At 41.5% G+C, this 14929-nt stretch overlaps 1 protein-coding gene across 1 annotated transcript in view; it reads right to left on the bottom strand.

Moving 5' to 3' along the window:
- rimbp2b (RIMS binding protein 2b) overlaps nt 1-14929 on the bottom strand; it is a 108147-nt gene that overhangs the window by 80640 nt on the left and 12578 nt on the right. The window contains exon 5 of the mRNA XM_049579071.1: nt 7976-8113. Coding sequence (XP_049435028.1) covers nt 7976-8113 — 138 coding nt within the window. The remainder of the gene's footprint in view (nt 1-7975; nt 8114-14929) is intronic.

The raw sequence follows: 14929 nt of genomic DNA, 5'->3' as shown, positions 1-14929 counted from the left end.
TTGTTAAAACCGGTTACATTATTAAAAGGGCACATTCATCCTACGAGGCGAGAAAGAGAGCCTGTAGCAGATTGAAATTTTAATAAGCTCAATGCAGTGGCTAGAGATTGAGAAACTTGGCAGAGATTTAGCTTTGAAATCCTCAATATGGGCATGAGATGATTTAGCCTCATTGTATCATGAATGCACTCAGGCGGGTCAAAAGACAGGGGATTCTGCAAACCTGTGATAAACCCATTAACCAGCTTAACTTCACACACTTCCCCAGCATTTTAATCTGTGATATGAAGCAATGTTTCGACTGCTATTTTTAATGTAGTCCCTTTTAGCTCAGCGTGATAAGATACTATCAGGACTACATATATATATATATTTTACAGGTTTTATTTAACATTACTGTATCACTGTGTCGTTATCTCACCCCGCACGTTGGTGATTTTTTTTTCCTACATGGGAGCACACCACTGCTGAATGAATCCAGACAGAGCAGTGTGATGCTGCAGCCCGTGGCCATCATGACAGGCCAGACTGTAGATGAAGGTGGCTGGTGTCAGCGGGCTCGGAAACACCTGACCCTGGAGGAGACCGGAAAGGACTCTCTCCCTCTCTCTGCTATCTCTGATAAGGCTGCGATACACGGTATCTCAGCATCATAAGTGTACTGTTATCTGGTAAGGTAAAGGCCCTACCACTGACTACATACAGAGCTGTGTGTACGTGCGCTTGTGTGTGTTTGCCCTTGTCCCTGTGTGCATGCTGGCACCAGACACCCTGTGCGTTAAATCCTGCCGTACATTCCTCCAGCTCCTTGCAGACCTGTTACAGCAGACAGGCAATGGGCCTCGTTCCAATAGCAACACAGCCTTACAGTTTACATTCGTGGCTCGTATCTCAGTCAGAAAATAAGACAGGAGTGAGAATCATGTTTACAGCTAATGAATGATAACACATTTTTTCTGTGCACTGATCAGTGGTAAATTATTGAAATTATTTTAAAGCCATTTCTGAAGTAAAATACACTGAACATTCGCCGTTAACAGCAAATTAATATAATTTTGCTATTAAATCTCACAGCAAATGGAGCTGGGCATTTCCTTGGAGCGCTGGAACATAAAGCTATAATTGTTTCAGATTTATAAAGGAAGTGGACAAGACCTACACCATAAATTAGAAATTGTCTGGATTGCTTCACTTTTTGGGTTCACCTGTTTCCACTGTCATTTGTACCCCTCATATGTATGTAATGTATCCTTTAAGTTCAGCTGAGAAAATATACAACATAACATACAGTATTTTGACTATTTACGTACCTAAATTAATCAAATAATAAAACAAAATTCATAATACATACTTGCCTTTTTATTTTACATTTGAAGATTCTATTGAGGTTTTTCAATGAAGCTCTGAATGACTGTTATTATATTTTATGACACTATCAACCCCCCCCTACAAAAGAAAAAAAAAATCCTCAAACATCCTCCTAACCTCACACCTCATCACACTCCCTCTCCATCTTGAGTCAACTTGAACTAGGTGGAGTGGGTGCATTCAAAGGTCTGGACCTAGTGAAGGTAAAAATAACACCTGCACAACTTCAGTCACGTTTTATCCTGCACTGCCCAAGAAATCTGGTGAAGACTGGCAGAAAGTTTGCAGAATGTCTGAATACTGAACTTAAACCACATACACCTCAGTGTTTTTTATAAATAACCACTGCAGATGTAGCAAGAATAGATGTGACAGAAACATGGCAAAGTGGGAAAAACACACAAAAATATGCTCCAATCTTACTCTAGATTCTCACACATCCTGAACAACATTAGGTATTTGTCATCATTGTAGTTGAGACTTGTGGCTGCTACTACAGTCACAAACAAACACGCTGGTATCAAGGAGAAACCTGGGTGACCCCTGTGCGTCAGTCAGACAATGACTGATAACTAGTCAGTCCATCGGCGAAGCAGGAAGGGCTGCTGAGTGAATGTTGTGTAGCAAAAGCAGTGTGCAGTCCTGGGTCAGCCAGCAGCATCTGAGCGTTAATAAGGGGGGTAATTGAATTAGAGGATCAGTGAAGGCCTGTAGTGTGGGCGCCACACGGCTCTAATTTCATTACAAGTGATGTAAACATGAGGTTGGCCCCCAGCGCAGGGGCCTCCCACATCAATACATGCACAAACACACACACAAGCACACAACAATACAATGCAAACATGTATTACAGTACCACTAATTTACACCTGTTTGTGTCACGTAACATCCTTTCCCACCATGCAGAGATTTCAGCCTGTGTTTTAATAAGAGTTGTGAGGTTACACTAATGAAGTCATAAAGGTGAATCAGGGGAAGAACAGCATTATGTGGCAGAAGAAAAACAGGGACACAGCATCAGCTATTCGGGTATTCATTAAATCTGATGCACCACAGTGGCTCAGTGGTTAGCACTGTCGTCTTGTAGCAGGAAGCAGATCAATTCTCAGCCCTGTCTGTGTCTTGTTTATGTTTTCTGACTATGAATAAATATGAATAATGATAAATCTGGCACTGACAGTTGTGTAGGAGAGAGTATATGAGACATTAAGTTGACACCAGGGACTATTTTTAGTTCTGTTTGTTCAAGAACATGATGCGTACCCACAATCTATGATATCCATACCATGAAGTGACAGTGACTTTTCAGTCTGCGTGATGCATATTTATGATCAGCACTCCAACGTGCCTTGGCCTGATGATTCACTTGACCATCAAATTGAGCGCAGCCCAAGTAAGCCCGTAGGCTTGACTCTGAGCCTTCTTCCGGTGATGAATAGTTATGAGGGCAGAAGTTAACCGAGGAGAAACTGTTCACATCCCCTAATAAGTCTTGCCCCTTTGCCATCTCAGCTGCGACAATAAGGCACTCCCAGAGACAGATGGGTAACGGGTCACATCCTCAGCTTTTCGACATGCATGTCAGCCAATCAGAGCACAGGGAGAAAACCGACAGAAACAGAGACAGAAATAGTCTTTTGCAAGGCACTAAGAGACCCACACTGGCTAACTTTTCGCCAAAACATCACACATCCCATTAATTAATCGGGCAGTAAATCAGTAAATCTTCTTCACTTTAAGCAGCACATCTGTTCCCGCAACTCGCATCTATCAAATGCTCAATGCTGAGAAATGCTCAAACCTCCCTTCGACTGGTCTTTGACAGATGTGCCTGTTTTATTTTTTGACACCCTGAAGAGCCTGCCAATTTACCTCACAAGTTTACCCCTGCTGCAGAGCAGAAAAACATGGACAAGGGCAGACTTATCGGGTAGAGAAACATCCAACCTCCACAGCAATTCCTGTTTTTCATAAAGCAATACTACGCAACTTCTGAAAGACGTAATAACACTTCTGCCTCTTGCAGATGAAACGTTGAATTCCTCAGCAATAAAACCACCTTTGCGTAATCCATTACATTCAGGGGTTTTGCCAATATTGCATGCTGCTGCATGAACAGACAATACAGAGTCATTTTACTCATGTAAGGACTGTTCTCTGTGTGTTCTCGTCCATACAGAGTTCCTACAGCTTAAGAAAAGTTAGATTTAACACTTTTTAAGACTTCTTTAATGCCACTTGGAATTAAGTGGAAGACCAGTACTACAACCCCCCTGTTTTTCAGTGAAAAAGTATGATGATCCACTTAAATGTTGAAAAAAATATTACATTTTCTAGGCATCGCAGAGACGATGGTCAAAGCTGAGAAACTGAGAAATTTGTTGGCGGGTTTTCTTGGCGATTTTGTGTTTCACACTTTGCATGTGGGATTCCATTGCCTTATTCCCATTATGCTGAGTTTGAAAAACTTTTGCAAAAAATACACCAAGCCTCTTATGCACTGCCTTGTACCAGGGAATTCTTGATCAAAAAGCCAGTTTTCACTGAAATTGCATTTCCTCATGTCATCCAGAAAACAGTGACAGCAAGCTAGCAGACAGTCGATGAGCATCCTGGCCAGAAAGAAAATATGAGCGTTTCTGGTTCCACTATCCTGATTTACATGGTCTTAATTCAAAAGGCATTTGGTAAATTATTTAATTTCAATAGACATCACCAATTATTTTGAGATTTTACAGCGCGACGTCCAAGAAAAACAAGAAAATCCTAATTTCCATGTCTTAACATTTCTTGGACTTCTGACAGATTGATTTAAGACATTATAATACCAATTAATTATAAACTTTTGGATTAATGAAGTCAATTCCCTTTAAGGATTTTCAAGGGTTTGCGGGAATCCTGTTATATCTTTGACTTTTGGCCACAGTGGCTGCCGTTAAAGTGAAATCCAAATTACAGAATACAATACAGAAACAGCTGAAATTAATTTATTTAACATTCCAGATTCAAAATAGCGTTACTGTTTTGATTCTTCCATTTTTAGCTCAATTGTGTTATGTAAGATTTTTTTTGTGTGAAAGTTTCAAATAAAGAAGAAAATAATAAAAAGGTGGTGAAGCATATTATGGTTATTTAAAACCATTTCTGAATTAAATACTCATAATAATTGCTGTATAGTGATAATACTGTTACTTACTGTGATATAAAATTATATATACTGTGACAGAAGATTGTACAAAGGTAGTTGATTGGTTGAAATTTGATTGATTTGGTTGAAAGTTTTGGATGCACTGATTTGATCAGATCAGCACATGAGCAGGGTAATGCTTCAAATATGAAGCACTGTATGTTATCTGAATGTGACTAAATGGTAAGACTTTAATTATATTCCTGTGACTGCATTTTCCAAAACTGTTGATGCATAATTTATAGGCAGGAGAGTGACTGAAGACATAGAACTGCATCTTTCTTCTGCCACTTCCCTTGATCTTGAAAACTGCTACAGTCACACACTAAAAAGTCCTATAACAGAGGAAAACGTTATGTAAATGTCAACTTGTGCAGAATAACAACTATAACTCAGTATCTGTGAAATTCCTTCTTCAGCACAAATCTGCATGCCTAAAAGAGGACAAGCAACAAAGCCAAAACAAAAAAGGGTACAAAATCTCTAGGGCAAAGAAAAAACGTCACTTTTATCGAGACTGCTCACAGGAAAACACCCACGCTGCTTAAGGCGGGAAGATGCAACGGCTGCAGACAGCTGTGTACATGAGGAAGATACCTACGCCAGAGTGTGTCTGCGGTTTGTTGATTGCATCTCCATCATAAGATAACAGAGCTGCAGGCTGATGGAGCTTGCTGAAGAAGTGCCTCATGCTCTGTCAGTTTTTCATTACCACTTCACCCAGTCTTACGTAGGACCACTTGCTATTGATAATTACTGATGCTACGCCGATCTTTCAGGATCCATAATCGGCTGTTTTTCCACTTCAGGGAACTAAAAACACCACCTCCAACCCACCCACCCACCCCTCACCGATCCCCCTGTTCCTCCCAATCCATTTCTCTGTTGACTGAGCGGTGCAAAACACCAGCTTAATGACATGATAGGATGCATGTTGACTTCAAAAGCACTTGTTTCCCAGCAACCACCACAGGTACGACGGAAGAGCTTTTGTGTGATCAGACCTTGTTCAAGGATGTCATAATCACTAGAAGATTTAGGATTGAATAAAGACAACAAGTTATACCATTAACTCCAGAATTCATATTAAACATCTTGTCTGCTAAGTGTCAAAAGCATATGAAGGGTTTGACAGATTAACAATTGTATCCACATTTCATTCTTTTTTTTTTAAAAAATCTGTTATTCAAATTTGATTGCTTTGAAAATGCCACTGCACATGACTGGAATGGCAGGCGATCCTTTAAGAAATGTTGACAAGCTAATTATCGAGTAGCCCTGTCACAGGCAGGCGGAGAGGTTAAAAATAAAGTTCACACCACCCTCATTATGTAAACAATCACAGTCAGTGGTGCTAACCTCGCACCCCTATAGACTACAGCTGGCGGAATTTAATAAGAAGGCCACGCTGAGTGTGTGAGACGAGAAGGTTTGAGGGGTTGTGAAAGGCATGTGAGAATGTCGTGTGTTCCTGTGGATCTGTATCCAAACCAAAGGCAGGGAACATAAAAATAGAGACACGATACAGACAACACCTTTGTTACTGGCAGTAATGGTGACATGAGACGCCAACATGCATCTCTCCTCAGATCACTTGGAAATATCACTTATATTAACTGTTCATTAACACAGAAGAAAAAGTTGCTAATAACAAAGCTTCAGTTTATAGCTCAGCCAAAAGATGTCACCCATAACGTCACCCCCTGTGAAAACAACAGTCTGGTAAGTGCTGAGGAGACACAGGAGAGAAAGCCAGCAACCACACACACACTCACACACACATACACACGACTCATCCCCTCTGCGCAAGCACCACACTGAGGTCTAATCGATGCAGCTCATTCATATTGAACCACAGACGTCAGGGGAAGCCGAGGGAATTACAAGCAGCCTCTGCTGTGAGATCGCAGCCTAGAGGAAGCCTGAGGAAGATGAAGCCAGCTTCGCTCCAGAAATCTGCCGTTTACTGTCCACGGCATTTTCAACAACATGGCTACTGGGTCTCCTCGCTCCACAGGCAGTGACACTGAACAGGAACAACAGGACTTCAACTATATATACACATGTAGGTCATGTTTTGGGTATTTAAATGTTATCTCAGCTATGAGAAAATTAACCATCTAACCCCAGTAGATGGGTTCCTTCAGTGCTCAGTAGTAGCATCAACATACAACACAATGTGTTGACAGAGAGCAAATGGACTGGATGGGAAATGGACTTGCATTTGTACAGTGCTTCCAACCACTCAAAGTACATGCCATCCATTTACACACACTTCCATACACTGATGGCTGAGGCTAACATACAAGGTGCCACATTCTCATCATTCAAGCACGTAGTATCTTGCCCAAGGATACTTCCACATGCAGACTCTCGTACATGTCTGCATGTTACATCTGACATGCAGACTGGAGGAGCTCTTCCGATGGGTGTACAACCCATTCTACTTCAGCCACCCCAGGAAACCAGTATCATCCAAAATGAAAAGACCAATCTATCGTTTGAAAATGTGTTAAAGATTGCATCCATATATTTTTGAAAAACAATTATATCTCACTTCAGAACAACTAACGTACTATTTCTGATGAGCAGCAGGGCCACATTTAACCACTAGGAGGGCAGTCATGGTATTTAAACTTCAATTTCACTGAAGGCCCCTGGACAAATGAGGATGTCAAGATAACTGTAGGTCAAAATTTAATTTAATTTAACAACTTACTGATTAATGAAATTACCAAAAATTACTACATAGTGAACCGGGGGGGCATTGGGGCCAGCGGGGGTTGCCTGCTCTGTATTGATGGTAAGCCTTGATGAGCATCCATGTTGCAGAGATTTTAATGTATACATATAGTTCATATCACAGCCTCCCTCCCTCTAAAAAACAGTAAATATCTTTTATATCTTTTACATATCTCTTATATATATATTTTTTAATCATAAGCTAATAATTAATGAGGAAAATATGGATGATTTCATGTCTGCATTTTAGTAACTTAAAAAGTAAAGTACGCTAAGTCAGCCAACAGGCCACTCTGCCAACAACTTCCCTCCTCCTCAAGCAGGGATGAGGTGAACACACACGCCTAACCTAAGAGGCATTGTTTCCTGACTTTTTCCTGACACAGTCAGTGGTCATTAAACACAGAGACAACTGCCACTTTCACCCCAATTAATCCCAATGGTGACTCTAAATGAGCGCAGGCAGAAGCGAGCACAGCTCATTTCAAAATTAAACCAACAACTGGAGGAGAAATAACTCGTGGTTCACAAGTTCACAATCTAAAGCAGAGAGAGGAACATGAAAGCTAGACAATCGCTGAAAGCAAATGCCCCCACGGCAGTCTTCAGCTGCCCCTAATGGACCATGCCAGCCCAGCATCAACATGTTTTTATCTCCATTACACACAGAGAACTCACCAGTAACTTCTGCTTTTGCCTTTGGTGGCTCAGGGTCTCCGGGTTGAGTCTCAGAGCTCCGCTGTTGTCCTCTAGAAGACGAAAGCTGTCCAAATGCTGCACACCTGGGAGCTGGAGGGGCAAAACTTCATTTCTCAGCTGTGGGGAAAAAGAACATAAGAAAGCATTTCAGTCAAATTATTACAGTGATAATAATACTGTGCATTTTTTAGGGAACAAAACCATTTCCCAGTGGTTAGTCATCAATAGAATAACAATGGCAGTTTTACAGTTTGATGGAGCAGCTTTTGTCTGTCTTATTCCAAATAACCCTTCAACACTGCTGGTCCCACTGGTGATGAAATCTGCTGGCACTCCATCTCTAAGTGTAGGTGAGTGGCCGCTCAGAGCCAGCAGGTGGTCTGAGTGGAAAAACAGCTAACAGCAACACTCATGCAGTGCAAACAGCGTGCTCTCGCTCCATTCATCTCCACAGTTTCAGTCTGACAATAGAAGGTATGAAGTGTCTACTGACTACCTGCCCGCCTGCTGCTTTGTGCACACGTTGGACGCAGCGTTCCACTAAACTTGAAAATAAAGTCAGTGGCGTGCAATCTATTTTTTTTTTTTTTTTTTAAAAATCAGATGAAAATAGAAAAAATAATGTTTCCATAATGGATGAGCTGTTAAATTAAATTTTAAAAAGTCCTGATGGACTGTGCTTATTAATCTGTGCATGTTACATGACATGAACTGATTGGTGACTTGATGATATTATCCCAATCATCCAGATGCTTCACACAGCTCTGTTTACTCGCATCCCAAAATCTGCAGACAAACAAGCAACATGTTGACCAAGTGTATCAATGAAAAATAACACTTAAGCACTCGTTCAACCAGATACTTACAAACCCACACAAGTATAAGATGCCAACAAGGTAAAATAACATCCTCTCTCCATGTTCAACCACTTAGCCAGCAATGCTGATAGCACTACCTAAACTGCTTGTTATTGCCAAGCTAGTGGAGCTGGCTGGAAATAATAATGCCCCCTATTAAATTATTCATGGCTCCAGTCAGGTGGAACCAGATGCTGCTTTTGTGTCATAGAGGGAGAGCTGTAACTCGACTCAAGCATGGAAGGCCATCGCTGCATGGAGGTAACGGCTTCATGGAACAAGCGTGGATGCTGCTGGGCTACAAACAAAACAGAGGATGTCATGACACTCGCTTGGCTGTTTCCATGTGACATTTTCCTGCAACTGCTCAGACAGAGGACGATGGTTCAGTAGGTTGGTCCAAATGGGGGCGAAGCCTGAGGTGCTGCTCGCAGTTCACCCGCCCTGTGCTGGTGTCGCTTTGTACCCCACCCTGACATTTGTGGCCATGGCCAGGAGATGACCTTTTTTGTCCATGCCATGCTTTAGTGCTGAATACTAATGCTATGGTGCTCTGTGCCCGCCACTCATGGGAACAAGCAGTGCTATTTTTAGCTGCATGTCCCCAGCTGCACATCTCCAACCCGGGGCCAATGGGCAATTAGTGTTTGTTTCTAATGGCAGGAGGCAGTGCCGTAACCTCCGCAACGCAAACAGACATCTGCACTGTCTCCGTCCTGCCCCGTACCCCTGCTGGAGGGCACGACTCCTACAGCCATGTAGTCCCTCCATCCACCTGAACCTCCATAGGTGCTGAGAAACTCCTCACTCCAACATTAGCTGCCATTCACTGTGGAAACCACTTGACTTATTTACCTACCCATGCAATAATTTGTGGTTTTGGCTGACAATGATGTCGTCCTGTGTCGGAGTTTAGTACAAGTAAGTACAGGTGACTCGTTTTAAGTACAAACACCTACTTGTTTGTCAAAGGGGCCATTAATTTTAATCATCCACAAACTGTTTTTCAGAATGCTACCATTAGTTATTCATAGAGCTGCAACTAACAATTAATTTCATTCATATGTCAATTAATCCACCAATTAATTAAAAATGCCCACCACAGTCTAACGCTGGCCTTACACCAAACAACTTTTCTTTTTTTTAATTCTCCTTTTCTTTAGGCAAAGACTTTCCATCAGACAAACTGGAACTGAATAAATTTCATAGGATGTAGGAGAACTGGACTGAGTACATATCAGCAAGCAGATCGGACTTCATGTGAGAGAATGGGTAAACTGAAAAATCCCTTGTGTCATTGTTATAGATTTCTGAAATGTTCCATACCTTGTTTGCATATGATGTGCATGAGGGGTCTGAAATGACTGATTGAAGAGGAGTAGACATATAGGGATATGTAAGCGTAGGTAGATTATGTATATGAATAAATGAATACTAAATGTATGTGTATATATATGTATGTAAGTACTGAAAGTATGCAGAGGGACAAATAAGTTAGGATATGCCTAACTTAATAATAAATAGTCTGCAGGATAAAAGGGATTGACTTCTGAAGCACTTTCATTCTCTCAGAAAATTTTCTAATGTCGGGAATAAAATCCTGAGTTTACCTTAGTTGGTGTGCGCTCCTTTGATCTTGATTGTTTGGTGTAAGGTGATATAACTCAGCCCAAGCTGTCTAAAGGCAGTCTTTTTCTCATCTTGCCGTTCTGACAAATCAAGCATGTTTATTATTATCTTAAGTTTTTTGTCTTGGCTCATAGTGAAATGCAATGACATGAACACTGTCAACACCCAATAGCAGTAAACCAGGCGGACAGTAAACATGGAGGGGGTTCTGGGGAGGCGCAAGAATGTCAACAAGTATTGGTTTTCTTGTACTGTGAAAAAGTAGGAGAAACTGGTGGGATTGTGGAAAGAACAAGGGTCTTCTCCTGCTTAAATGGTGAACTTAGCAACTGTGGCTGGTAGTGAGCTAAGGCGACAAATTCCAAAATGAAAAGGCCGTAAGCAAACACAGTTTATATTTGTAAACCATATTGATGCAAAATTGATGAGAATGCTGTCAACATATGATGCCTTTTATCTTGTTTTTCTAGAGTTCCATGTTTTTACAGACACGTGAGGAATTGTTTACATGTCATATTTCCTAAAGGGTGTTTGGCGTAATATTTTCCACCAGGAGCAGGATGGTAAATAATCTCAAAAGGAATGTAGTTGCAGTCTCGCAAATAGTGACCTTGCAAGATCTCCAGTCTTTGCAACATCTTTTAGTGTGTGACTACTTGATGTGAAACAGTGTCAGACTGTATCAAAGTCTTTTCAAAGTTGTCTCATGTATGGTAAGCATTAGGTGACTGAACACACTACTGAAAAGCCAGAGCTTCATAAAGTTCAATAATTTTTCTTAAAGATATTTTTGGGGCATTTTTAGCCTTTATTTGATAGGACAGACAAGTGTGAAGGGAGGGAGAGAGAGAGAGGGAGTGACATGCAGCAAAGGGCCACAGGCTGGAGTCGAACACGGGCAGCTGCGGCAACAGCCTTGTACATGGGGCGCCCGCTCTACCACTAAGCCACCAACGCCCCCAATAATTTTTTCTTGATTCATTTCGCTCAAAGTTATTTATGACTAAAATGTTTGAGAAGTAACATTCACAAACATTTCATCACTGTGCAGCAGATTGGCTGGCTCAGACACGCACATAGGATCTGTTTGAATGACATTTCAGAGCAGTATGGGCTCATTATTTGTGGTAATTGTTAGAGCCCAGGGTAAGCTTTCTGTTTGCATTTATACTAGGATGAGTATTCCATGCAGGCATTTCTAATTAAGCAGAATTAGACGCTGTTTGTTCCTCCAGCATACAGGCATTTCCACAAACCCATGTTGGGTTGTAGTCCTCGACTGTCAGCAACTCTAAAATAATGGAGTATATTATGATATATCTGGCTGAGCGGGTATAACGAGTCAGTTTGAGTCTGTATGTCATGACGGCCTCTTTAATTCATTTTAGTCAGGGCAAAGCTAATTCAATCCACCTTATTATAGCTTCTTCATGCAATTACCCTGTGCCCCTGTTCATTGATGGGCCAGCATGGAGGCTGTGGATTGGACAGCGGGCTTACCAAGCCTACAGAGACCTATAACATAGAACAATGTAGCATGTCCCATCATACAGTTAACAAAGATAAATCACTGCAAAAATAGAAATCATTGTGCTGCAGCACCTACTGTGCAGCCAGGCTCTTTTTTTCTAGTAATCTGCTGTGAAATTCCACTTGATCGGGACATTAGAATCAATTACATCCCCACATAAACACAAAGCATTAACTCTGGAGCACATTAGCATTCCATTAATCTTCCTCAACATTAAAAGTGGTGGAGACACAGCAAGTGTGCCTTGAACTGACAGGCACAGTGTGACTGTAGCACTGCCTGCCAATAACATGTTATCAAAGAGAGTGCAATTAACCTCCAACATGGTGGACAGAGTAGAGCATGTCTGTACGAAGGACATGAACATTGGACATGGTGTTACAGACATCAGATCATCCTGCTCTTGTTGCCTACTGTTGTCAACTGTAAAATGAATAAATCAGATGAGCCAGAGTTCACATCACTTTGTTGCCTTGTTGGGAACATATAATCTAGCAAGTTAAATGAACCTATGCAACATGAAACTGAACATGATGATGCTTTGTAAAGAAAATATCAGTATAGTTTGGATAAAGCAGACACAGTAAGCAAAACCTGTAAGCAGAAAGGCAGAGACAGAGGTAGGGACCGAGATTGAACCTGTGGAGATAAGCTTTTTTATTACAAAGCAAATCCTGACAAATAATCAGCGCTGCCTGTGGATTTTGGCAAGATCCACATAATCATCCCCTAACTCCCGCCCTCAGGCACTATCGTCCACCTTTCGGGATGGATCCAAACACCCCTCCACCTCAGCTGACCACAAACACAGGCTAACTGACAGTGCATAGAGAGAGAATGTGTTTCATATTTCATTTCAAATATGTTTAATTTATCAATCCATCCATTATCTGTCACCACTTGTCTTATACAGGGTTGTGGAGGGGCTGAAGCCGATTCCAGCTGACACTGGGTGTAGGCGGGGTACACACTGGACAGGTCGCCAGACTACCACAGGGCTGACACAAAGAGACAGACAATCACAGAGAGACACACTGCCATTCACGCTTATATTCACACCTGCAGGCAATTTAAATTAACCTGCATGTCTTTGGACTGTGGGAGGAAGCTGGACAACACAGAGAAAACCCACGCTGACACAGGAAGATCATGCAAACTCCACACAGTACTTTTTGTGAGGTGACAGTGCTAACCACTGCACCATTGTGACACTTGTTTCATATACATATATATATATATATATATATATATACACACACACACACACACACACACACACACACACACATGCTTTGGATTTTATAAGCAGGGTTCCCACAGTCATGAAACTCCTGGAAAAGTTAAGAAAGTAGGAAAACTGTTTTCCAGGCCAATTAACAAAAAGGTTTGGAAAAGTTAGGGCAGCACGGTGGTGTGGTGGTTAGCGCTCTCGCCTCACAGCAAGAGGGTTGCTGGTTCGATCCTGGGCGTGGGAGCCCTTCTGTGCAGAGTTTGCATGTTCTCCCCGTGTCAGCATGGGTTCTCTCCGGGCACTCCGGCTTCCTCCCACAGTCCAAAGACATGCAGATTGGGGACTAGGTTAATTGGTAACTCTAAATTGTCCATAGGTGTGAATGGTTGTCTGTCTCTATGTGTCAGCCCTGCGATAGTCTGGCAACCTGTCCAGGGTGTACCCTGCCTCTTGCCTGATGTCAGCTGGGATAGCCTCCAGCCCCCCGCGACCCTCAAGAGGATGAAGCAGTTAGAAGAAGATGAAAGAAAGTTTTGAATAAATATTCATTTGGCTATTGTTTAAAATATTTTCAGAAAAATCTCTAGGCTGCACTGTGTGACCACTGAAACATCACTAGTGTCACGTGATACACACAGACTAAACTGGCATTACAGTGTTGCCAAAGCCGCGCCCCCTTTTGAGGGACATAAATGTGCTACCCCTTAAGAGGAGAGACACTGGCAGTAAATGGTTAAATGATGATGCTGGTGACAGTTACTACTGATGGATAGCTAGCTGTTAGCACGGGAGGCTGCTGCAGTACAGTCATAGAGTTAAGCAGCGTTAGCCTGTCGTCTCCAACCAAATTTCAGCATTTAGATCAAACAGTTGGTTGTTAGCAGATTGGTTAGTTACAGACAACACTTTGCTGAATGATATATGGTGATTCAATCAAATATGTATAGATGTCCAGATAATCACTATTCGTTCAGTGTGTTGGATCATGTTCCACTTGGACAGGGGAAGACTAAAGGGACATGACAATGATCAACCTTAATGTATAAAGGTGTCTTGATCACTCAGTTTCATGCAAAGTCTCAAAACAATTGGACATTTCCATGAAATAAACATTAACAAGAATTAAATGCATTAAAACTTTATAATCTTAAATTAAAATTATAATCTAAACACACCTCAAATTGCATTGACATCTATAAAATCTTCAGTTTTCTATTCCCAAAAAGGGGTGCGGCCTTGACGTTTTGTGAAGTAACTGTAACATTATGTATCAGTTTGGTCTATTGGCGTATAAAGCTAGTTGGTGGTGACAATGTCTAACGAGGGAGTAAAGTTAGCAAGTGCTTGGAAAGTGCGTTTTTAATAATGTATGGCTGTACTGCTATATAGGCCTACTATAAAGCACTTCATTAAAGCCATGGAAATGGGTTGAAACATTATGGAAAAGTGATGGCAAGTTTTGATAATTCATTGGTAAAAACATGTGGAAACCCTGAGTAACTTTATCAGTCAAACCTTGCTGGTGCTAACTAAAATCCTGTTGGTGTGAAAGAAAGGTGATTTGCCTTTAGGTCCTACCTCCTCTCCTGCACTGACTACTATTAAGTTAATCAATGGCCTGTCCATAACTATGTAACCATGATGAAGCTAAAGCAATAGCATGAGTTTTGTACTGCCAGAGCAGG

Source organism: Epinephelus fuscoguttatus, linkage group LG6, assembly GCF_011397635.1.
Source record: "Epinephelus fuscoguttatus linkage group LG6, E.fuscoguttatus.final_Chr_v1".
NCBI lineage: Eukaryota > Metazoa > Chordata > Actinopteri > Perciformes > Serranidae > Epinephelus > Epinephelus fuscoguttatus.
This window is presented reverse-complemented; position numbering and strand designations above follow the sequence as displayed.